This window comes from Bombus vancouverensis, chromosome 12 (genome assembly GCF_051014615.1).
Source record: "Bombus vancouverensis nearcticus chromosome 12, iyBomVanc1_principal, whole genome shotgun sequence".
Classification (NCBI taxonomy): Eukaryota; Metazoa; Arthropoda; class Insecta; order Hymenoptera; family Apidae; genus Bombus; species Bombus vancouverensis.
The window spans coordinates 8,354,111-8,378,733 of NC_134922.1; the positions used below are offsets into that span (position 1 = coordinate 8,354,111).

The window sequence follows — 24,623 nt, forward strand, 5'->3', positions numbered from 1 at the left end:
TCGATAGGATGCAAAGACACCTTACACCTTGCTAGGTGTGGAATCTAACCGTAGACACTCGATAACTCGCTGATAGCACCTTCCTTTTTAATTCGATTGCTTGAGGCTACCTAATCGTATCGTGACTCAGTTGATTATCTGCAACATTATTAATACGGTGTTTGGTTGGATGATCGGATTTTATCAAATAATGTAATGCAACGTACTTGTTAAAATTGAAAATATACTTGTGGATCGTCGGTATACTTGTTTCAAAGCGACGTGATTTACATACAGAAGCTTCTGTTTTCACAATTATGCGATATCAGAGTGTGACATTTTCAAATCTTCAGAACGAAATTTAATTTCCGTATCTGTAAAAATAACTATGGCACTTGAAACACAGGACTGTTGAAAGAGTCATTAATTTCCGTTTTTAGATTTCAAACTATCACGATGTTTGGATCACATACTTGTGGTTCTTTAGGTTTCGATCTTTATTATGTTAACAAATAATCTTTGTACGAAATCTATTTCTTTGTTATTTAAAAATGTACATATCTCGAATTTATAAGACAAGGGAATTAAATATGTTGTGCGTTGTTCTGACGTTTCGTGAACGTTCCAGTTCATTTCTTCAGGGCAGAACCGAAGGCAGAATTATTTTTTATTTACATAAGAAAAAAGAGCGAATTCGAAATGTACGTAACTTTTTACAATGTGAAGATAGATTTGGTACAAAAATTTTTTGCAGGCATAGTGAAATACCATCGAGAAAACATGAGTCCTGTGATAACTAGAGTCAAAGTAGAATCAATAGTAAAATCAATATCTTGCGTACATCCTGAAGATGAATACGTCATCACCTCTTTATACTATATCTAAGTAAACCGTACATTTAACTTCATCGAAGGTCCCGTTTGGCCACCTTTTCACGATGTTAAACAACCCTACTGTTAGTCACAAGGCCTCCACAAACCAATAAGGAAATTCACCAAATCTTAAGCTCGAATCGTTCGGATCGCGGCGCCAATTTTACGATGGAGATACAGTTAACCGTTGATTTCGTCCTCCTCTGCTCGAGTCTTATATCCAGTTATTTCCTCACAGTGCCGGATTTCATTACTAAGTCCCGTGTCATCCGATATTCTTCATAAATTCGAGGACACTTCATAACGCTGACAAATTCCATACGATTCGGCCTCTCTGATCCAACCGAAAAACTTCTCCGTATTTTTCTGAAATTTCTTAATTCAACAAGACGTTTGCTCAAGACGGTAGCTCACTCGACATTGTTTATGTCATCTTGATCGCGTCAAAACAATCCAATAAAACGCCGGCTAATTGCACGTCCGACGAGGAAAGGAACGATGTGGTAAAGACTCGATAAATCGTTTACGAGCTACAGTAGGTAGCCACGTTGGGAGCATATAGATCGAAGATAAAGGACACTGAAATTAGGCGTATTCAAATTTTTGACAAAGGCCTTGACCCAGAAAACCTGCCTCCAGGAACTCCTATCATTCTCTAAAAGACCAACGATCGATCTGTCGCTCTTGAACTTGATCTTCGGCAGCTTTACCTCTCGCTTCACCGTTCATTCGAGATACTCAATAAATATAGTAGCCTACGTGGGCAGCTGGAATTTATTCGCTGGCGCGAAAGGGTCGTTAACCAACGTAAAACGTGGTTCAAGCATCGTTTCCATGAGAGAAACATGAACAGCGAAAGAGAGAGATAAATAAAGAAGCGGAGGATCGATGACTTTGGCTCCTTGAAAAATAACGAAACACGCTGTAATGTCCCCGCTAAATGCTGTTCCATTGGATCTCCATAGCGTCCTCGACTTCCCGGCCACGATTTCTTCTCCACTTACAATTGCGCAATTCCTTTCGCGTTGCTCTCGCTTCGACATTAAAGTTGCAATAGCTAAAGTAAATACCTTAAATACCTTGCATTGTAAATTTTGTCGTTGATAATTTCGTCTGGGTACAATCTAATCTTCTTCTTTCTCAATTGTTTACTGCATATAGTCAATCTCTTTAATTGTTTCCACAGTGAAAAATTTCCAAAGAATACTTTGTATTTTTCCTTCTTTCGAATTGATGCATGGTCTCCCTGAAAGAAAAGAAAATATCACTTTTTAAGATTCTTTTTTCGAAACTGCAACACGAGACGGTGTAATATCGTTACTCTGGAAATATATGCAAATGGCACACGCGATCGTCGCCCATCCTTTTTCTTAATTTCCATGCTGTTACGTGTATCAACTATTCAGAAAGCAAACTGGTCGAAACTCTTTTTGAAAATGTCTCAATTCCTTTACGCAAATAATACAATTTGTGTTTTCAATTTTCAAAAGATAGATGATATACTTGTTACAAGGAAATAACAGTAGAATTACAGGGCGAACTTAGAAGAACAGCGTTCATAACAGCGTTTTTCTTCATTTTCAATTGCCGATCGACGTGGCTTCTGAGACGTTCACGTTCGTATTTAATAACGCGCACTGCATCATAATTTCCCATTCGAGTTTGGAAATCCCCATAGCCTGGCACTTACTTTCTGATTTCGATGACAGAGCGCAGTGGAGTACCGCAACACGAGGAAGTTTCAAAAGTAAATAAAGACTGCAAAAGGAAAACGGCGTACGTGACATACAAGAGCAATCTTAAAAGATTAAAAAAAAAAAAAAAGAAAATAGTAAAGAAGGAAGAAGAATAAAGGGCCAAGAATCCAGGCACGAACAACAGGTTTCTTTTTCACAAGAAACAGCACTCGAGGGTTCATGGACACCGATCTGGAGCTGATAAAAGCTTCGGTTTTTTCCTCTTCTTTTGCAAGCCGTTTTTGGCTGTTCCTTGACTCCGACACGCTTCACGAGTTGCTTTTTTAACAGCCACGTGTTCCGTTAAGAATATTACCATGCGCAGATTCCAAGATGCGGGAAGCAAATGCAATTCTCTGAACTTCGACGACCTTGCAGGCGGGGAATCCCTGCAAGAACGCACTATGTCATTGAACTATTAGCGAAATTATTTCATGAAACAAAATGGAAATGAAGAATACGTTCGCAATTTATAATTCATTATTATTATTATTAATCATTATTAATGATTATTAATCATTAGATTGCAGATTTTTAGAGGACTAATACACTTGTGGAGAAGTAGTACCGAGACAAAGTGTGAGATTTTTATTGTATGAACATTTTTAGACTGTGGATTTTATACAAATTCATATCTTTATGAACGTTCTTAAATTTCCTATAAATACATAAATATCTATAAAATCTTGCGATTATTTCGCGTATTTCCAACAGTACCATCTCCCAGTAAACAAATTCCACATAGTTGCAGCAAATTCGCAATTCTAGATGAATCAACCATACCAAAGTATTGCACGATTAAGTCTCTTTATTTCGGTTATTTATAGCTCTTCCATTCTGATGGACAGATGGACAGCGAGAATGATTTCGCTGTCTGTCTTAAGCGCGATGGTACCGGAAGCAAGCTTTTATTCTGCACGTCCGAATGCTCGTGAAAAAATTACGTAAAATCGGCGGATCTGCGTGACGTAACATAAAACAAAACGAGTGCCAGAGATTTGCCCTTTACGATGAATCAGCATTTGTCATTACCACGCAACACGTATTTTTCTTCTTTCTTTCGCTCGTTAAGCCATGCCACTTTCAATGAACAGCGAACAATTCTTGAATTTCGACCTCGTGTGGTCGTAAAGAGGTTCCTTCTGATTCGGATCTACGAGACTGAATCGTTGTTAACCGAACAAATAAGAAAGACCAGAAAAGAAGGAATATGTATTTCCTTGGAATGGAATTGACCATATTTCGAAGGAGATTTCTACTCAATGGACGCGATACAAGTAATAATTATTATTGGTTTGCGAATCAATCGCGATTCTATAGATTACGGATTTGTACAACGTTTACTGTACAACTTGTAGTCTATGGATATCTATGTATTTACAGAAAATCTGAGTGCACAGAAACCGTCCTTTTTTTTATCAAAGTAAAATTAATGTGTTCTAGGTTAAGAAGACTGGAAGCTGGATGATTGCATATAATGATATAAAATAGAAAGGAAGAAAGTCAGTCCATTTCAACAGATACAATTACAAATAATTCACAAATAGATCCCCTTAACTAATATCTTTTACGAATGAAAATTTCTTCGATTCATGTGTCTCGAAATGCTATCATAACTAAACTCTATACTTCTATTCGTCGCGCCCTTTGTCTGCGACCACTATATCTGTCCTTGTCGCACAGTAGTACGATCCCTTTCTAGATGTGTGCTGCCATCTATCGGTTCCAATTAGAAACTCGAAGTAACAGAAATCACTGGCTCGGTACAGGAATATAGACGAGTACACAGCAATCCTATTCTTAGTCAATGGTGTCACATTCTGAAATACCGACCTCGAAAAATTATTAAATAAAATAATATAAGTAAATAAATTAATAATTGAACTAAAAGAATACCTTGATATAATCTTATGCTAGAAAGTAGAATAGAGTTGTAAAATATACTAAATTTATGTATGATCATATACACCATAGATTTATCAAAAGAAATATATTCTGCTTTGAAAATGATTTTATTACATGTTCAAGGAGTTATTTCCTTAACGCAGCTATGTTCAAAAAGTTATCATAAGAATAGATACATTTTTGGAAACGATTGGACAACTCTTTACACATCTAATAAAATAATTCAAAGCAGAAGCTGTCTTTGTGTAAGGTATTTTCCGCTATAATTCTTTAAATATGCAAGATAAAAAGTTGGTATGTCACCAGATATATAAAGAATATTCGAAAAGAAAGAAAAACAAAATTGGGCTTCATATCCTCTACGCATCCTCCTACAAAAAAATAAAATAATCAAATTATATCCCGCTCCAAACATCTAACTTTCATATGAAACACTTTTTGTTAAAATCATTACTTACAAAAATGAAAATATAAAAGATAAACAAATGCACATTTTATGTTTTAGTAATATGAAATTACATTTTTGTTTGAAACCAATTAAACGAATCGCTAAGTATTATCGTACTGTAATCTAAGTAAGTTAGATATCTGAATTATTGTAAAAGTATAAAATGCCTTCCAATGTTTCTTTTACTTCTGGGAATGACTATCTTTGGCGGAAATTGTTTTTCAATTAAATCTGCTTGTTTCCTATTTTTTTAATATTTATCCCGATATATATCCTGATATCTATCCTAATATCTATCCGGAAATTTAGTATATATATATATATGGAATACGCACAGGTACGTATTAGGCGTTTACTACACAAACATCCTACCTGCACCATTTTGCAAGTCGCAAGACTGCTTTTTTTCTCCGAGGACACTGTGGTCAAGTGAAAGCTATCTACTAGAACAATAATTCGGTATAAACCGAATTTATTTGTTCTCAATAATGAAGGTGTGCGTGTTCCTGTCTCTACTTGCAATATTGCTCCTCAGTAGCAATGGTATCCTAGGTGAGTACCTATTAAATTAAAATAATTTCTTTAGTATTAATACGACAACGCATAACATAAATTTCAAAGAGTACATATTTATATCCAAAGAAGGATAGTGGGAAAATGACAAATTTATATTCCTTCAGATATTTAAAATTCTAATAAGGCATCACTCTATAGGTCCTATGATATTACAAAAGTATAATCGGTGAAGTTGCCGGATAGTTACTCCTAGACCTAGAACTAGAAATATGTTGTCAAGGTCAACATTCTTAACATCTTTTTCCTATACATATATAGTGTGGTCGGTTTTAGTTTGCGGATTATACACAAAAGTATGCTTGATATCATATATGTACTTTGTTTCTATATTTTATACAAAATTATAAATGAGATATTGTGACCATTGCCTGCGTATGCGTGTGTGTGTCCAAATTATGGTGTATGTGATGTAGTTACACTATTATCGGTGTTACCCAAATTTTTATTATTATTTCATTAATTTTTTCATTGTTCGTACACCACTATAAAAATATTTAAAAGAATTCTATTAAAATTTATGAGGAGGTAATACATCGACAGGTTCATTGTATCATGTCAAACATACTTTTATGTATAACTTGAAAACTAGAACCGGCCACCCGCTATATACACCGTATATATACTGGAAAAAGTTGTGCAGGATGATGGCAAAATTGTAAGAAACCATAGATAAAATTGACGGGATGTAAAATCCAACATATATAAGTAACGATTTTCCTCTACAAAATAGCGCTTCAGTTTTTATATTTCATACATTCATTTCGAAGTTATGCATTATTATTTCAAGTCAGAAAATTGCAATTCGCCTTTCGGGGCATTAAATGTCGACTACCATTCATTCTACGATATCAAAGATAGATAGCTAAGGTATCGCGGTATTTCATATAACATTTGCTCAATAAAAAAAAGCCAACACCATAATTTATATCTTAAAACTATTATTCTGCATTTGCTTGATAAAATAAAATAAGATAGCAGTTTGTCAGCGAAGCTACTATTTTTATCAAATTATCTATCTACAGAGATGTATGTATAGATATAAAAATTATATATCTATTTTCATTCGATTAGATTAGATTTTATTAGATTATATACATATATAGATTTATATGGATATGTATAAAATCTTTATATATAAAGAATGTCTATATATAATCTCTATAAATGGATCTTATATAAAATCTTTAACAGAGATTATACTAATATAGAGATTCAAGATTTTATATATGATCCGGCTGTAGATTACGTTCCTATTATATGATGATACACTATGCAACAAGAAGGGAAATTGAGAATAAGTTTGACACTTTGTTTGATAGCTTATACAATGGAAACCTGACATTTCGATGAAACCTTTGTTTCACTTCATTGCTCAAAGACATATAAATAACCAAAGATAGTACCATATAATTAATGACTTATTAGAAAGTTACTTCGATGATTTAATGTTTTTCATATATATTTACATTAGATAAATAATAATCGTATTCTATCAATGAAAAGTAAATAACAAGTTCCGAACATCGTTCGAAAGATAATCTATTATACATATATACATAGGAATAAATGTTTTGCGTAAAAAAGTTGAAATAAACTTTATATTAAAGCTATGTTTCTTTTTCTATCAAGCTCAATCAGGACCTAAGCATAATAAGGTAGTAACTTGTTATGTCGCCTCCTGGGCCATTTACAGACGTAGTAATGGAAAGTTTGATATTCCTGATATTGAACCACAACTTTGCACACACCTTATATATACATTCGCCGGGCTGGACAGCACGACATGGGCCATTAAGAGCCTCGATCCTTACTTAGATGTTACCAAAGGTAAATACATATTGCAAATTACTCGACACGATTAAAGGTTTACCTACATATATGAATGACATTTTCGTTCTATGTAATATTCCAGAGCATTACAAAAAAATGACCGCACTTCGTGAACAGTATCCACATTTAAACATTCTACTATCAATTGGAGGATATAACGAGGGTAGTACAAAATACTCTGATCTTGTTTCATTGCCTGTACGAAGATCTGCGTTCGTTAAGAGTGTAGTAGACTTCCTTAAGTAAGGAATCAAACATTAAGACAGTTTAATATTTATACATTGCAGATTTGTACGATAATCTTTAATTTACAGGGCATACAATTTTACTGGCTTGGACATAAGTTGGGAGTATCCTGGATCACGCGGTGGTAGTGTACTAGACAAATTAAATTTTGTCAGGCTTCTGAAGGTAAATAACGTAGCGCAAAGTAATTTTATCGAAACTATAGTTTTGTCTGAGCCAGAAATTAATCGTATTCTTTGTTCTAATAGGAATTGAAAGAAGCATTTCAAGAGTCGAACTATCTATTAACAGCAGCTTTAGGTGTAGGTCCAAACATCATCGATGCTGGATACGATATTCCCGAACTTTCCAAATATCTCGACTATATGCATGTAATGGCCTACGATTATCATGGATCATGGGATAGAAAAGTGCTGCCGAATTCACCATTAAGAGCTGGAGATAATCTGGATGTGGTAATGCATTTGGATAGACTACAATGAGTATCGAGTACCGTTGATGAGATACCTATAGAATGAAATTTTTGTTTAGGTGGATACACTCAATTATTACTTAAGTAGAGGTGCAGCAGCAAATAAACTAGTATTAGGCTTGCCTTCGTATGGCAGAACTTTTGTACTGATGAACACATTAAATTCTCCTGAAGAAAGTCCAATGAATCGAACGATCGTCGGAAACGGGTTTCAGGGGCCTTACACTCTCCAAGATGGTTTTATGGGATACAATGAAGTAAGTTTTACTTTTGTTAAACTAATTGGATACATTATCTATTTCTTTTTTATAAAATAATTGGAACATGTATAATTCCAGATTTGTGAAGAATTAGTGGATTATGGAAGTTCTTGGGTACGTGGCTGGGATAATAGTAGCGCTACACCTTACATCGTTGACGAGGAATTCGTTATAGCATATGATAACCCCAAGAGTTTAAAAGAAAAGGTTGATTAATATCCATTACAAATGATGATAATAAATGATAGTACTACATGCGTTACCTCTATAATGTTTTTCCAAAATTTTTAGATCGAATATGCGATGAACTTAAATTTGGCCGGTGTAATGGTTTGGAGCATCGATACCGATGACTTCAGTGGAAAATGCGCATCTTTGCAAGACTCTCTAGATCCAACAAGTGGCAGATATCCTTTACTAAGATCGATTAACGTGGTTCTATCTGAAAAAAATTAGGTAATTAGTGATAAAGATAATAGTAAAGAAGACAATAACTCATTTTCCATCACATAATCTCCTCATAGTCTTATTTTAATAATATTCATATCTTTTGCATACTATATCTGAAACGGTTTGGTAATGACGAGTTAGTAATGAAGAGACAGTATTAAAAATTTTATAAAGATAAGATTGATGGACTGATTTTTCTCTCTTTATTCATTCGAAAATGTTCTTCTAAAGCTGTCATTATCCGTAATGGAAATATTGACTAATGGCGGATTTGACGTGACAATAAATGGGACTTTGCGTCTACGGTGACCAAAACTACAATCGCGATCGCAACCAACAAGCTTGTTTTATAATTATATATTAGTAATTGTATATCAAATAATACGATTGCCCAGGTTTCATCATGTAAAGGTACTGCAAATGGAGGAGAATGGAAGGATCCACGACACCATCTATCTTACTCTTATGAACAAGCATTTAAACTGTACTTGAAACATTAATAAATAAACAAATCGTCCTCTTAATATGCGTTTGGAAAATATTCAACTTTTAGATCGTTATACAAAACACACAATAAAAGAAGATTTAAGGGAAATCGACGCGGGAAACTAATCTTAAAATAAAATTTTAAACTAATCATATGGATCTATGCGAGACACTGTTTCATACAGTGTCAAGAGAATTGTAGAATAGCTAACAGTTAAACAATGTAATATAGAAAATAAATATGAAATGTACAAGTACATGATATTTACAAAGAATGTAAATATCCAATGAAATACTAAGATCTTGATTAAATGCTACTAACTATTAATTATAAATAAGACTCAAATGCATCCTTCCTAGCTATTCTGCTACATTTTATTACATATTAATTTTACTATGAAATTATGCATAATATACAGGCGATGATATCTTACAATTGTAATATGAATATGTCTAATAATATAATTGTTTATCGTAACACTTCTGCACTTAACTACTATCTTTTACACTTCAAAAAGACAATGATAACTTTTAAAATCTTTCTGCATAATATTTTACTCAAAATACGATACCGCGCGCTTGTTACGTATCCAGGCTCAGGAACGTGTTATATTCTATCAGTACCCGGATATCATTCGAATTTTCTTGAAATTTATTTCGATATCCACCTATTCACATAAAAATACCATAAAACACTGCAAATTGTATATTAACATATTGCAGACCAGTCGTTTTGCTACTAAATATACCCAAAGTATAGTTGAATCGATTCTGTCTAATTGACAACGACGAAAATACTAGAATTTTCGTGATCGACTTCCACCATTAGAATAAACACGAGAATTCGTGGTCCGTCCGCAATATGTTAATAACTTTGAATTTAGAACAATTCAGATTAGAAGATTCTTACCATTTTGAAGCACTGACATGTCGATGTACGTTAAATTTTCATATTTTTCACGAATTCTCTGCAGTTGCTATTCATGCTGCCACCTTTCAACATGACAGCGCGCGAAATGATGTGATTTAAAATTTTAATTCCTATTTCTGCCACCAGGGCGCAAATAACTCAGGTACGTATTATGTTTTATAAATACCCCGATACTGCATTTTCTCGACACTTATTTCTATACAAAATTTTATAATTCATCAAAAAGTTCATTAAATAAATAATATATCATTAATAAGATAATTAATTGAGATAATAATATTAATTTCACTTAACTTACATTATCATCGACAGATTTCAGTGCAGGATTGATTTTAAATTCAATAATATTACTGTTACGCACAAATGTCCTGCACGTTTTATTAGATACAAAATTTTAGATTCCTAGTCAGAATTTTTTCTTATGCTCATCCCACGTTCAGGATATCTTTGTTCTTATCTCTTCTAATTATTTATAGTTTTACACGTTAATATCTTTGTATGTTTATAAGCCTAAGAAGCCTTCCTACCACCAATAAGCTTATAGTCCAAAATAATTCATGCAAAAATTCCATTGTAGATTTTCCACCTTCCTTCCAAAGGAATATTTGAGGATTATAGTAATTGTACTTTGTTAGCAAAATTCACATCGCTCATCTAGAATTAATTTAGCAAGTTGGGAAGCGTCCTTAAATATCTGAACTAGAAGCGGTGTTATGTACAGCGAAGGCTGAGTCACTTTTAACTCGTACATATATTTCAGATTTATTATTCTGTAAGTTACATTTATGTATTATTATTCTATCAAAGTGACCGATTTTATCTTTTAAGTAATGTTAATTTTAAATATGGGGGACGAAAGTCTTTCCATTGAATTTTTACTTCATCGCTATAAAATATAGTAATAAATATAATATAAATAATACATAAAGTATAGTGAGAGACAAGAATGCTAACTTTTATTCATTTTCTGTTCTTGAACTTCTTGAGAAAAATGCGCCTTACACGCTGCATCACGTCTTTCATCGATGCCTTTATTTTGTTAGTGATCTGTTAGATGTATTGTTACTATTCACTATGTATTTCTATTAATATATTCCCGATCGAAAAGAACGCATCGTCCTCATTTTTAAAAAAATATTTTGCTCCTTTCTCTTCTAAAAAAGAGACAAACGATCGGAAAAGATGTTAGAATTATGATTCGTACGAAACAAAAGAACAAAACGAAATAGACGAAGAAGAAATATTATACTTTGAAAATTAAAATGTAAATTTGACTTACAGGTACGAAGGATCTCTCTAATCTTAGACAACTCTAGATCGCTCTCTTTCTTGTCAGCCAGTAATTTGCAATCGGGAGCCTCGATTATTTCCAGGAATGTCCCTGATTAAAGAGTGGAAAATGCCATGAAAACATGACATTTCAATTTGTACTAATCCATCCATTCAGATGATCAAATATGTTACAAATTCTCTACTTTTACAATTTTTGTATCTTTACCAGGATCTTCGTGGACTTTCGACGAACAGGCTATGAAAATAAAATTAATTACACTAGTAATTTGAACAATTACTTTCATTTACATGTTTAAGCTATGACGGAGCACAGATAATTTTAGAGCGTGCGAGTTTTCCTGCAAATAAAGGAAAATATAAACATAGTCTGAAGCAATGGGCAAGCAAGTAGACTGATATGAAAATTAGCGAGACAGAGAAATAAAAACTGTGGAATTTTCAAAACATATAATGAAACAATAATATGACGTATAATGTGATTATTTGACGTCTTGGAAACAGCGTTAACTCGAGTGATAAAATATTTTCTACACTTTTACCATGATTCTTGCGAACGTTTATTAAAGAGGTTGTAAAAATAAAATTATAATAATTACGGCTTTAATTTAAAAGCGAAATCAAACTGATCAAATTCAATAAATCGCAACTTAAATATTTTACCCAATTTTAAATATGATCTCAATTCATACTGTTCGCAAATATCTTGGATAATTTTAAATTCAAATTTCAGTCATTAGCAGCTGTGTACGTATTTTATGATATTTTTTAAGATATCCAAATATTATATAAATAAATAATTAATAATATAATGTAAATAAATAATTATATAAATAAATAAATCCAGATTTTTGTCTTTGGAACGAACACATTTTATATTTGTTCCAACTATTTCTTATTCAATAATAAAACAAAATTGGAAGTTTCATCGTAATAAATATGATAGTAAACATTAACAACCAGGCAATTTATTTCTATGTTCAGATCGATATGCATCCAGTTGTCGAATACAATACTAAGAACATAATCCATAATTTTTCCTGTCTTTTTCCTTTCCAATTGTCCAATGACAATTAATTTATTGCCTACAGCTAAAAGTAGTTTTGTTCAAGCTGTCTCAACACGAGTATGCGTCTTTCAAACATATTCTAATGTGAGACTGCAATTTCGTAATATTCACAAGTGTAGACAAAATTATTTCCTTCGCCATGACGTAAATATTAGTTGTTGTAATTACCATGTATAAATTCTTCTGCTATTTCGAGATACTCGTTTACAAGCATCAGAAATAACATACATTCGATTCATTCTTATTTATTTAAACTTCGAGCTAACACTCGTTTTTGAACATTTTTTATTTATTTATTTATATAAACTTTTTTATTTATTTATTCACTTATTTATTTAAGCTTCGTACTGTTTCATGAACATTTTTAAACACCTTTTTCGATAAAACAAATTATCGTTCAATCGTTGTTTCAATTTTTAAGAATAATATAATCGATCAACATTATATATATTAAAATTGTTTGTTGCGTTACGTTTTGACTTTGGTACTATAGAAATAAATCTAAAAGTTAAAAAGTTTCGTGCTATGTTTTCCCATAAAACATTAATAATTTCTGCTTTACTTTCGTGAATTCATCGTTATACTCGCCGCGTTAACATGCAAAACACAACGTCGTTCAAGACCACGCAACGTCCTTGTAATTACAGGCATGCATACGATGTGTCGCGCTCGATGATAAGAATTTCAACCATTCTCTCGGGACAAGAAACTCGCCGGTAAAAAAGACTCCAGTGAAAAACCAGAAGAAAAGGTTCGTGCAAAAGTGTAGCGGAACGTATCTGTTGTCGATTGACAATGTCCACTGACACATTCCGCGATAATGCGCGAAAGGAATTCCGTGCTGGAACAATCGGATGTTCACGATGGCTCGACGATAGTTTCTTGTAACAATTTCATGTTTATTTCCGATTGACGTAACGATGTTTCTTACCGAAGGATAAGCTACCGTCGTATTACGCTGCAATAATTGGAGTGCCGTAATCACCATCGTTTGCGACGAATCGTGGTTCTTGTATATCTTTTTTTTTGTATTTTATTATCGCGTGAGACCAGGTGTAAATTAGAAATGCTATTTCGTTGCGATCCTATAAAAATACAACAAAAATATAATATATTATAAATCTTAATATATAAGTAAATAAGTACATTATAAATCTATACAAATAAAGTATAAAATTATAGGCAATACAAACAAGTGTAGAACTTAGTAACTGTTAGAAATATAATATTCGATGGAGACTAGCGATGCTGCATCGTTGCAATTTTACATCTTACAGCTACTTACAACAAAATACTATTGATGGCCCGTATGAAAGGACCTCCATATGATACTTACATAATATCTCTTGATAAAATCAAATAAATCTGCGAATATGTTAAATGACCAGATGTAAATGATCGCATTTGAATATAAGTATGAATTATATAAAATACAGGATGTGTGCAAAAAGGGCTAGTTCAAAAAATAAAGAGAAGAGCAGATGGTTATCCGAATGGAGAACAACCAACGGGAAGCTCAAAAGAATGCTGAAAATCCGGATATAGGGCGATGGAAAAAACGCCCAACATTTGTTAGGTAAATTAGCGACAATCTGCGTTTGCCAAACCCAGTGACCATTTAGAGAAGGATCGACGCATGCGTTCGAATTCTGACGGACGTATCAGCAGTTCCAGACCACAATGGTGGGAGAATCAGGCACGTGTGAAACAGCTGGAGATTCAATCAGTGTATAGAACAGGTACAAGACGACACATCAATCGGTAGGTTCCTTCTGTCCAAGAAACGTTCCATCCATCGACATCCATTTTCTTTTTTTTTTTTTTTCGCATTTTATGGCGAACCACTTATGCGTTGTCAGTGACAGAGAAAAGTGAAACTGAAATGAAAGAACATGGTGAACAGCGCAGTAAAATACTAAGGTGGCACATTCGTGGTAACTGAAGAAATTGGTGAATCACGTGCTTAACGTTTAAACGTTCTCACGTGAGCACCGGTCAGGTGATTGTAAATCGTGTCCTTGCATGTTAAACCGTTTGCTATACTTACTAATTGTCACTCGAAGATCCGTTAATTGCCGGCTCATTTCGTCGACGTTGAATGGAAAGGGGGTACGCGTTCAATTAATGAGACGATGCAGCTCGCATAGCAAGAAGACACGCCGATGGAGTACGACGGAGAGTCGATCGAAGTTCAAAATCAAAGTTCTTCCTTCGCCGTGGTCTGCCATTCAAATCGAGTCACCGGAGTGCATCGTGTTTTCAGGATTCCAAGTTAAAATGTGCTGAAATTGTTTGGTTCAGGTCAAAGAAAGACTGACTGAGGTGAAGAAAATTTTAGTGACATGACTGGATTCAGTTTCGAAAAGTTATTGAAGAACAGAATTCCTGTTCTGAATTGGCTACCCCTGTACAGAACAAAGGATGCATTGGGTGATCTGGTTGCGGGTTTCACGGTGGGCCTGACCCTGATACCACAGGTATTTTCCAAAGATCATGATCTTATCGTCGTGAATTAAAGTCTTATCAAAGTTTCGCGATGTCTATTTCATGATCCCATAACCGATCCGATTCGAACAAGCTTGATATAATTTCAGGCGATCGCGTACGCTGGATTGGCAGGTCTGACGCCGCAATATGGTCTTTACAGCGCGTTTGCTGGCAGTTTCGTTTACATAATTTTTGGTACCTGCCGAGAAGTTAATATTGGCCCAACTGCGTTGATCTCTTTGCTAACATACACGTACGCGAGGTAAGCTGTCCACGCATCTCGCGGAAACATTATTCCTTTAGACTTAATTTAAGATTCAAGCCTATGAATGAACCATCTCAATTGACTAACACAATGGTTGAATTTGCGTATATCATAGCAGACAATTGGAGCCATCATATAATATAATAGCGACTGAAAAGATGCTGTTATCCTTTGAAATGCAGTTATCTTACTTCGACTTCCTTTCAGCCTTAGTCTTCAGATCCACCTACTTTAATAATGTTGTACCTTCTTTTATCATACGAATCACGTTTAAAAATACTTGGAACTTTTGACGAATAGCCTTTCACTTGGCTCTTGTCCTTTGATCCCGGAAACGCGAGGTCCCAAATTATTTCTGTAGCTTTGGCAATCACGGTTCGTTTGTGTTCGAACGTTTAATATTTCTGCTCTTATGGTATTCCAGAGGTATTCCCGAGTACGCTATCCTCCTGTGTTTCTTGTCAGGAAGCGTTACGATAGTTCTCGGAATCCTTCGACTGGGATTTCTGGTGGAGTTTGTTTCCATGCCTGTCGTATCGGGATTCACGTCAGCCGCCAGTCTAATTATCGCCTGCAGTCAAATCAAGAGTTTACTAGGCTTGAAGATACACGGGGAAAGTTTCATCGAGATTTGGCGGGAATTGGTTAACAACATCCACCGGACCAGAATCCCTGACCTGATCTTGTCTTGCTGCTGCATTCTAATTCTATTAACCTTGAAGGTAATTCACCATGGACTCTATTCGCTAGCAAAACGAGTTCGTGTGCGCTGTGAATACGTAAAAAAGGAAAAAAGAAGACAGCAAATCAACGAGAAAAACGAGCCAGTCGTACATACTCATACAACTCCTTTTTATTTCCTTCTCGTTCCAGATACTCAAAGATGCCAAGGTCTCGAATAAAATTTTAAGCAAACTGATCTGGTTCCTTGGAACTGGTAGAAACGCCCTCGTCGTAATTCTATGCGCCGTGGCGTCGTACGTCTTCGAAAATCGCGGTGGAGCACCTTTCATTCTTACAGGTCACGTCGAGGCCGGACTACCCTCCGTTACTCCACCACCTTTCTCGGTAAACGTTGGAAATCAAACCGTAACTTTCCTCGATATGTGCAAAAATTTAGGTACCGGTATCATAATCGTTCCTTTGATCTCGATTATTGGGAATGTTGCCATCGCGAAGGCGTTTTGTAAGTTTCCAAGCGATATTTCATTTTCCGATAGCTCTCGACGCTCTTCGAAACGCTAATTATATTTTTAACAAAAGCACGAGGAAAGTCGCTCGATGCTACTCAGGAGATGTTAACTTTGGGTCTGTGCAACGTTGTTGGATCATTTTTCCATTCCATGCCGGTCACTGGTTCGTTTTCCAGAAGCGCCGTGAACGATGCTTCCGGTGTAAGGACGCCCTTGGGCGGTATCTACACAGGTAACTATGAAACGTTCGCGATTATAAACGTTCGCGAATATGTGATGCAAATTAGGTATCCATTATAGGTATTCTAGTCATTCTTGCTCTGAGCTTATTCACACCGTACTTCTATTACATTCCAAGAGCGACCTTAAGTTCCGTGATAGTTTGTGCGGTGATATTCATGGTCGAGGTGAAAATGATACGACCTATTTGGAAATGCAGCAGTGAGTAAAAAAAAATCAGTCAAACTTAATATAAAATAATAATAATAAATGAAATTAGTAGAATTGTAACTTACAATGGGATGAAAGCTTACAGAGCTATATCAAAGTCATTCGGAGAATGTTGATAAATGTATGAATATTGTCATAAGCCATTTCAAAATATACTAATTCGGAAATGTGATTCCAGAACGAGATCTGATCCCGACTTTCACAACATTCTTCGCATGTTTATTCGCCGGTGTTGAATTGGGAATTTTAATAGGAGTGGCAATTGATCTGGCAATATTAATTTATTTCAACGCCAGGCCGACAATATATATCGAATACAGAAATGTAAGTACATAACAATGATAGACAAAGACTTGATAAAGAGATCGCTATTGTTTTAAAAATATCTCCATTTTATTTTCTTTCTCATCGCAGACTCCTACGTTAAATTACATCCTCGTGCGTCCCAGCGCCGGGTTGCTGTTCCCAGCGGTGGATTACCTGAGGATATATCTGTTAGAGAACTTAGCTAATGATCATCATAAATTACTGAAAAACTTCAAGAACACGAAAATCGTCGTACTAGATTGCAAGCACATCGATAAAATTGATTTCACTGCGGCGCATGTACGTGCAATTATCTGAAATAGCGGATTACGAATTTGGCCTGGATTTTACTTCTTCGAGCCTCCTTCTCCCGTTTCTTTCACATCCTTGTTACAAAAAGATATTTTTTTCTTTTTTCTTTATCGCGTTTACAGAGAAAATAGCAGAGATTTTTATATTACGATGATAATGGAGGAAAGATATAACTCGATTGCTCAACAATCGCTCAAAGATGTAAGATCTAGGACAGATTTGAACACAATTCGTTAATTTGTTCAAATTCCTCGATTTGTAACATTTACAGGGATTAAATATGGTAGTGAGAGACTTTAAGGAACAGAATCACTTCTTGATAATGCTACGACCTTCCAAGGAAATCGTACAAAGTATCCAATCGCTCTCCAAAGAAACGATCGATGTGGTCAATACCGATGCCGAGCTCGTAGCTATTTTGAAAGAATTGAGCACGACCAAAGTAGCTAAAGAAATTGGTGCAGAGGTAATAGATATGTCGAATGGGATCACTATCAGTGCCACGAGAAGTGAACTAACGAGTACGAAGCTTTGAAACGAACTCTAAATTTAAGGCATGAAAATTAAATAGAGAAAATTGAATCTTCAACAAAATATTTGGAATTTCTACAGGCTCCTCTTTTTTTGTTCCTTTTTTGTTTTTTTAATATATATATATATAATATAATATTGAAATTGAATTGTAAGACTATCAACGATATCGTATAAAATCGCAATGAACATTAACGCATGTTTATGATGTATATATGAACCGTATGATAATTCACAAGTTTTTTTTAACTTTTTATAAAGATATACGAATCGACCAGCAATGATATAATTCATCAGAAATTACTTTATTTTATCTATTTCAAAGAGATTCTATTGACACGTGCATTTCATAATACAGATGAAAGAATAATACTGTGGTTATAAATGCATATCAGAATATGTCAAGGGATTATAATATATTTATATATATATATATAACATCTACCAAATATGGCAAGTTTACGTTTTATTTTGTAAAAACTTGTAAGTCCTCGAAAAATAAACTATATGATATTTCTTAACAATATAAGCAATATTTAAACAAAAATATATATATATTATAAAACTCTTTGCCTCCAAATAACACAGAAAGAAACAATGAAGTAAACAAAATTATTTGCCGATATTAGGTCGTAAAAACGAAATTATTTAACACTGTAACCAATTAGAGCATAAATTATCATCGTAACGATATCACATGTACCTACTAAGGAATCGAATTCAGGAAGAAAAGGAAAGAACGGAAATATTTGTAATGCGAACTAAACCCTAAATCGTCATAATACTTTCGATAGTAGGAACTTAAAAAATGTTTTGCAAATTTGCATCTAATTACACATCGTGTATCGCGCCAATTACACGACGTGAAACGTCTTGTAACAAGCGCTTGATTATTGTTTTAAAAGTACATAGAATCCAAGTAACGAGTAACATCAATGTCTAATAATCATGGTGGATATAAATATCTGAAGGAAATCTAGAAAATAGATTTGCTACTTTCACACTGTTACGTTAGGAAACAAGATGAACTATCGCGTAATATTTCCAACAAATGGCAGTATCATATAAACTTCTTTTTAAAGCTTCTCAACTTTGAAAACTATCTTCTAATAGTGCGTGACATCTAATACGATGTATGTGATATTATATCTAGATTAATTAAAAAACTGACTTGTACGATATACATACATGTACATACATATACATATATAAAGATAACGATGATACAAACAGATGAAAAATCGTAAGGTAAATGTGCAACCGCCTTTTTTGTACCGCATAACTGTAATTATCTATCGAAAACAAGAAATAAGTGTATATGCATGGTACTGTTCACTGTTTTTCTAGGCTTACTGATCCATTGTTTTGCGCATGTTACGTCCCGCGTTTAGCCTGGTTGAAAGCTCTTTTGAAGATGCATGATAAGACGTATTCTTTTGAAAATGAGGGATGTAATGCTGCGCGTTGACAGCGTGCATGTTGTAAGTTACGGATTTTATATCCGACTGTATGGATGAATTTTGCATAGTGTCAGTCTTCCGCGAATAATTAATTCCGTAATACATACATTCTTTTGGTGATACCATAGGTGGTATACATTCGGAATTATTTTTCGATACGTCATCCTTCCTGTTGTTAGAGTCCTGATTAGTGTGGTACGTAGAGCAGGTCTCTGGAATTCTTTGATAACTGGTAGAATTAAAAGCGCGTGGCTCGTATTTCTGATTCACCTGCATGTGCATATTCGACGGACCATTCTTCGCAATAGGATCCATTGTAACTGCGTATGAGAACGGTACCATCAGCTGACTATCTTGAGAACAATTTTGATACTCATTTGGCACAGATGCTCGATATTGACTAGCTCTCATGTGAACATCCACAGTATTAGCCTTCATTCTGACACTGTTCGTTTTACAACTTTGCATATAATTGTCAAGTTTTACAGGGACAGAAAAGCTCGGAGCATTTTCCAGAGGTTGTATCGGCTGGAAATGTTTATACAAGTTGCTCTGCACGGACGTCGATACAGAACAATTCATAGAATCCGTCAAATTGTTCGGTGGTAATGCTTGATTTGGAAATGTGGTGCAATTGCTGTATGGTGGATTTTGGAATAATCGTGCTGGATACTGCATCATTGGATTCCAGCTTTGCATACACATTGGGGGAACGTAAAATAACGGATGTTGCAAGTAACTCGTTTGTTGGATGTTGTTGAAATCCGCGTTGCACATGTGTCTGGAATTATGAATTGGGATGTTCAAAGAATGGGCGGGATTTATCACGTTCCCAAAAAGAAACATATCTGGAAGAGGCAAATTCCACTGATTATGCTGTGTAGTTATAGGATGATTATGAAAACCTGACGGTGGTAGAACTGACGTTTGAGTATTATGCATTAGAATATTAGAAGGGTCGGTTTGCAACATGTTTTGGTTTTCTATACTGTAAGAAGAGGTACTTGGAATTAATATATTTTGAGGGATGATTGTACTGTCAGCTGTTTTTCTTGGTACAGTTTGTGCATTATTATAATGATTTAGATAGACAGCAGGCATATTCTGATAGGGCAACCCATTTCCCATAGCGATAGGTGGATTAGAATTATTCTGTGGCAATATGCTTTGTGGTGACATATGCGATGTTTGTTCTGGTTTTTGATGTACTAAATCCATAAGATGTAAATCTCGTTCGTTATTTTGACTGCTGCTGGTTGTATTATTATATTGAGCATTATTATTATCGAAATAACTCCTATTTTGTACATTTTGGTGGTTTTCAATTTGTTGAGCATTATTTGTATGTGGTGTATTTTGTAAATCAGAATAAAATGAATTTGCTGGAGGCTTGCTTTGATGCATAGAATTATCAGAATATGATGTTACAGAATGATGTGCCATATTAAATTCCTGAACGTTATCTAAAAATTTAACTGATTTCGTCTCTGAATTACTAGTACTTGTTTTATTATTGCTATTATTATTACTAGTATCTTCTTGTTCAGTCTTCACAAATTGTACTTCAGTTTCATTACAAGAAGCCTGTGAAATCTGTGATTCTTGTGGTGTATGACATGACGTATATATACTTGTGCAATCTTTGGTACTACTTGGAAAACAATTTAATGATTTTATAGACTGTACATTATTTATAGCAGGTGAATCTAATGCATCAGTCTTTATATTACTAGCACCGTTACTTGTCTTATGTGAGTATACAGTTATCTTTGAGCCTTCAGATTGAGAACGCATCTTTGTATCTGCTGAATTAATACGATTTACTCTATAATCTTTTGTCAAGTTATTATCTGTAATATTCCTTTTATGATCATCTGTTTTCATTTTCCCATTTACATCCTTGATAAACGTCTGAAATATACCGGAAGATCGCCTATAAATATTAGAATCTTTCTTAAATTTCTGATTGTATGCTTGATCATCTTTAATATTTCTTTCATTGTTGTTCTTCGCATTAGTTAAATTTGAGTAACTTCGTTTGTTCGATACTGAATTTGTCTTTATTAAACTTCTTTCATTTATATTGCATTCTGTAATACTTGAATTCTTTGTACCTTTTCCAGAAACATTCTGATTGGACTGTATACTGCTAATTTGTTTATTTACTAAAGGTTGTTGAGTTTCGCACTTCTTTCTTGATACGTTCTCAGCTGAATTAGACACGTTAATACTGTTATTAAAGCCAGATGAATCATTAATATAACTATTTTCTTCTGGCTTAGTTGCATTTTTTGAATATCGTTGCTGTGACTTTATTAAAGATTTATTTCTATTATAGTGGACATTATATGATTGAGTACGCGTTACATGAATCTTATGACATTTTTTTATGTCATCTATTTCATTATTTTTTTTGTCTGATTCATTTTTACTTAGTTTTAATTTTGTTGCAACAGATTTACTTTTCTCATCTAATCCCTCTATGGATCGGCTTTTATTACCACTATCATTAAATGTAGAAAAATGTTGTTTAAAAAACTGTTGCTCCTTCACTCGTGCTCCTTTACCCACGATTAAATTTTTATTGTAACTATTGACTTTGCTATATTTATCATTAAGCTTAGGATTTGTCCCTACAGCTACCTTTTTTGAATCCATAGAAGTTGAAGTTATATTATCATTACATAAATTTAGTAAGTCATCTTTAGATTTAGAAGTCTGTTTCGAAGGAGTCCAAGATTCTTTCAAAGAGCCTGCAAGCAGAAGACATTTTTTTACTGCAAATTCCTTACAATGATATTCTAGTCAGTTTAAGAAATTTCATTCCCACCTGATTGTTTTTTAATCTTTTGATCATTCAATCTTTTAGTATTAATTTTTTGAGTTGTCTTTTGTATACTTGTCTTTGTGTCCAATGGTGACTGACTTTTAGATTTTTCATTATTATTGTTGTTATCATGACACTGCTTTGAGTTTACTTGATTATCCACATCACTGTCTGACTTTGGTAAGTTAGATATATTATGCTGACTATTATCCCTGATTACATAAATAATACAGATACAACATAGAGAAATTCACAATAAAGAAAATAAGTTCTTGAATTAATCTGTTACATACCATTTGCTATCAGCTTCATTATGTAATTTGTCAGATTTATTATTTTCCTCTTCATTAAGTCTAAATTGCTCTAATTGAACTGTAACAATATCCTCTGTCAAAGACGTATTGATCACCTCCTGTTCATCCAGTCTTTGCATTACCAACGATTGTGAATTTGGAAATAGTGTATTAGTTACATTAACATCTTTGTTCCAAACAGTCTCCATATCTTTTTGAGAAAAATCAACAATTTCTAAAGGTGATTGAGACGTATCTTTGTTTAGAGTATTATTGTTTTCATTAATATCTTTATTTAAAATAGAATCAATCTTATTTAATTCAGGACTGTTTGAAAGAGTGTTAGTTGAGACAACTTCAGTTTTTTCTTGTGTTCCTTCATTTACTTTACTTTTGAGTGTATTATTTACTGTTTCTCTTCCATCTGGAAGTGCCTTTATGCTATAATATAAAAGATGAATACAGAACATTAGGAAATACGGTTATGAATAATTTCCTAATATTTTATGTTTTCTTTGGATGTAAAAGATTTTACTATTGATTAATATCACTTGCTTACAAGGTTATAATTTTAATTGCATAACAAAGGACATCACAATAGCACTCAACGGTATAATTAAATGTAACATTAATAGAAAACATCCCACTTGTTTAAATATATTTTATTAAAGTTTTTACAATAAAAGGTATACTAATAACCATTAAAGTAATAATATGAAATGATATAGAAATAAAGAAAACCTAAATAAACCAAAATATATAAAATAGATATAAACGTACTGGCCTGATAACTGAGAATTACTTTTTAGCCACTGCATATTATGCATCTTGCCGATTAAGGCCATCTGCTCTGTATGAAATTTCTTTTCTAAATCTGTATCAGTGGAATCCATTCTACCTATTACAAATTTAGGTACAAAAACAAAATATAATTCTTGACAAAAAAATAATACATTATTTTATTCAGAATTCAGATTAAAGGAATACATGCTCATAAGATTGTAAATGATATATGAATAACAGGTATGATCTCAATATTGAACGTAGGTAGTCACAATCAATAATATTGTGAAACAAAATAATGGGACGATGCAAAATATTAAAAATAAAATATATGTAGAGTAAATAGTTAAACACGTTATACCTCTAATGAATCGCCAATGGGCGATACCTTCCCGCATGTCCTACTGACACAAATTATATTCGCTAAATGAGCTAAGATCAGTAGCAAATTTGAAGTAATAAACAACAAAAAAATAATCGTTCGATATATGTTACTTCACATAAAAATTCTGAAATTATCCTACGGACGACATACAAAAAGCACGATAAAAATTACAATCACTTTGGTCAATGAATTTGTATCAAACGCATGTTATACATAATTAACGCGAACATCAAAAACAATTACAATAAATACAATTACGACGCAATTGAAATCGAATAAGTACGACATCAATCTAAATGTTAAACTTGGAAATAATGTGATGGTTACATCTACGATAATGATAATTATCCGGTTACCGTATAATTAATCTTCTGACGGCAACCAAAGCATTAAACCAGAAACTTTAGCAGCGTAAGTTTTTCTTCCACTTAATTTACAGAGATTAGGAGGAACAACCGACCACAGTAAAGGACGCCATAATACTGATGGACAGGAGGATGCGTAAATGCAAACGAAAGAAAAATTTTCAAAGTGAATAAGAAAAAAGTCTCGTTTATATAGCCCTTTCATTGTACATATTTTTTCGGTACTACGACATTCGGTTATCTTAATAATAATTATCGTATATGTGAAAAATTTGTTATTTTAGAATCGTAATAAGCTTTCGAAATTCAAATAATGCCCCCCTCGAAGGACGTTTCGAAACACTAGAAATTTATTGGTTGTCACTCGATGAAACGACAAGCCTAACTTGTTCTCCCTAAATTACCGACTGCAGTAG

General features: G+C 33.7%; 3 protein-coding genes and 1 long non-coding RNA gene across 7 annotated transcripts; 2 read left to right on the forward strand and 2 right to left on the reverse strand.

Annotated features, from left to right (window-relative positions):
- Positions 1 to 237: 237 nt before the first annotated feature.
- LOC117155391 (uncharacterized) lies at positions 238 to 4,307 on the reverse strand. Its single transcript, XR_013059704.1, has 3 exons — positions 4,217 to 4,307; positions 2,384 to 2,976; positions 238 to 2,097 (listed from the first exon to the last, which is right to left on the reverse strand). It is a non-coding gene; the product is annotated as an uncharacterized LOC117155391 (long non-coding RNA).
- A 968-nt stretch (positions 4,308 to 5,275) lies between these two features.
- LOC117155343 (putative chitinase 2) lies at positions 5,276 to 9,298 on the forward strand. The gene is made up of 9 exons (XM_033331222.2): positions 5,276 to 5,492; positions 7,146 to 7,343; positions 7,429 to 7,588; positions 7,661 to 7,757; positions 7,841 to 8,047; positions 8,124 to 8,321; positions 8,403 to 8,531; positions 8,616 to 8,780; positions 9,170 to 9,298. The coding sequence occupies exons 1-8, from the start codon at positions 5,429 to 5,431 to the stop codon at positions 8,778 to 8,780; spliced, it is 1,218 nt and encodes a 405-aa protein (XP_033187113.2). The 5' UTR covers positions 5,276 to 5,428; the 3' UTR covers positions 9,170 to 9,298.
- Positions 9,299 to 13,732: 4,434 nt separating this feature from the next.
- On the forward strand, positions 13,733 to 18,157 carry LOC117155492 (sodium-independent sulfate anion transporter). Its single transcript, XM_033331532.2, has 9 exons — positions 13,733 to 15,027; positions 15,145 to 15,299; positions 15,727 to 16,024; positions 16,176 to 16,488; positions 16,566 to 16,727; positions 16,796 to 16,936; positions 17,124 to 17,269; positions 17,360 to 17,551; positions 17,835 to 18,157. Exons 1-9 carry the CDS (start codon positions 14,893 to 14,895, stop codon positions 18,096 to 18,098), a joined length of 1,806 nt encoding a protein of 601 aa, XP_033187423.1. The 5' UTR covers positions 13,733 to 14,892; the 3' UTR covers positions 18,099 to 18,157.
- LOC117155489 (uncharacterized) lies at positions 17,208 to 24,619 on the reverse strand. 4 transcript variants are annotated; one of them, XM_033331522.2, is made up of 5 exons: positions 24,199 to 24,619; positions 23,455 to 23,568; positions 22,675 to 23,115; positions 22,385 to 22,593; positions 17,208 to 22,307 (listed from the first exon to the last, which is right to left on the reverse strand). In XM_033331522.2, the coding sequence occupies exons 2-5, from the start codon at positions 23,565 to 23,567 to the stop codon at positions 19,444 to 19,446; spliced, it is 3,627 nt and encodes a 1,208-aa protein (XP_033187413.1). In that variant the 5' UTR covers position 23,568; positions 24,199 to 24,619; the 3' UTR covers positions 17,208 to 19,443. The 4 variants fall into 4 exon arrangements, with proteins under 4 accessions (XP_033187413.1, XP_033187412.1, XP_076479368.1 ...); XM_033331521.2 differs by having other exon boundaries at positions 23,455 to 23,572; XM_076623253.1 differs by lacking the exon at positions 24,199 to 24,619 and adding an exon at positions 23,819 to 24,169 and having other exon boundaries at positions 23,455 to 23,572.
- Between the last annotated feature and the right edge of the window lie 4 nt (positions 24,620 to 24,623).

Bases quoted from the DNA above. Each gene is read 5' to 3' on its own strand.
- LOC117155343 (XM_033331222.2), top strand. From the start codon at position 5,429: ATGAAGGTGTGCGTGTTCCTGTCTCTACTTGCAATATTGCTCCTCAGT. The intron at 5,493-7,145 runs GTGAGTACCTAT...TTTTCTATCAAG, and splicing joins CAGTAGCAATGGTATCCTAG to CTCAATCAGGACCTAAGCAT. The intron at 7,344-7,428 runs GTAAATACATAT...GTAATATTCCAG, and splicing joins TTACTTAGATGTTACCAAAG to AGCATTACAAAAAAATGACC.
- LOC117155492 (XM_033331532.2), top strand. From the start codon at position 14,893: ATGACTGGATTCAGTTTCGAAAAGTTATTGAAGAACAGAATTCCTGTT. The intron at 16,489-16,565 runs GTAAGTTTCCAA...TTTTAACAAAAG, and splicing joins TGCCATCGCGAAGGCGTTTT to CACGAGGAAAGTCGCTCGAT. The intron at 16,937-17,123 runs GTGAGTAAAAAA...ATGTGATTCCAG, and splicing joins ACCTATTTGGAAATGCAGCA to AACGAGATCTGATCCCGACT.
- LOC117155489 (XM_076623253.1), bottom strand. From the start codon at position 23,855: ATGCGGGAAGGTATCGCCCATTGGCGATTCATTAGAG. The intron at 23,573-23,818 runs GTATAACGTGTT...AATTTGTAATAG, and splicing joins CCATTGGCGATTCATTAGAG to GTAGAATGGATTCCACTGAT. The intron at 22,308-22,384 runs GTGGGAATGAAA...TTCTGCTTGCAG, and splicing joins AAAGATTAAAAAACAATCAG to GCTCTTTGAAAGAATCTTGG.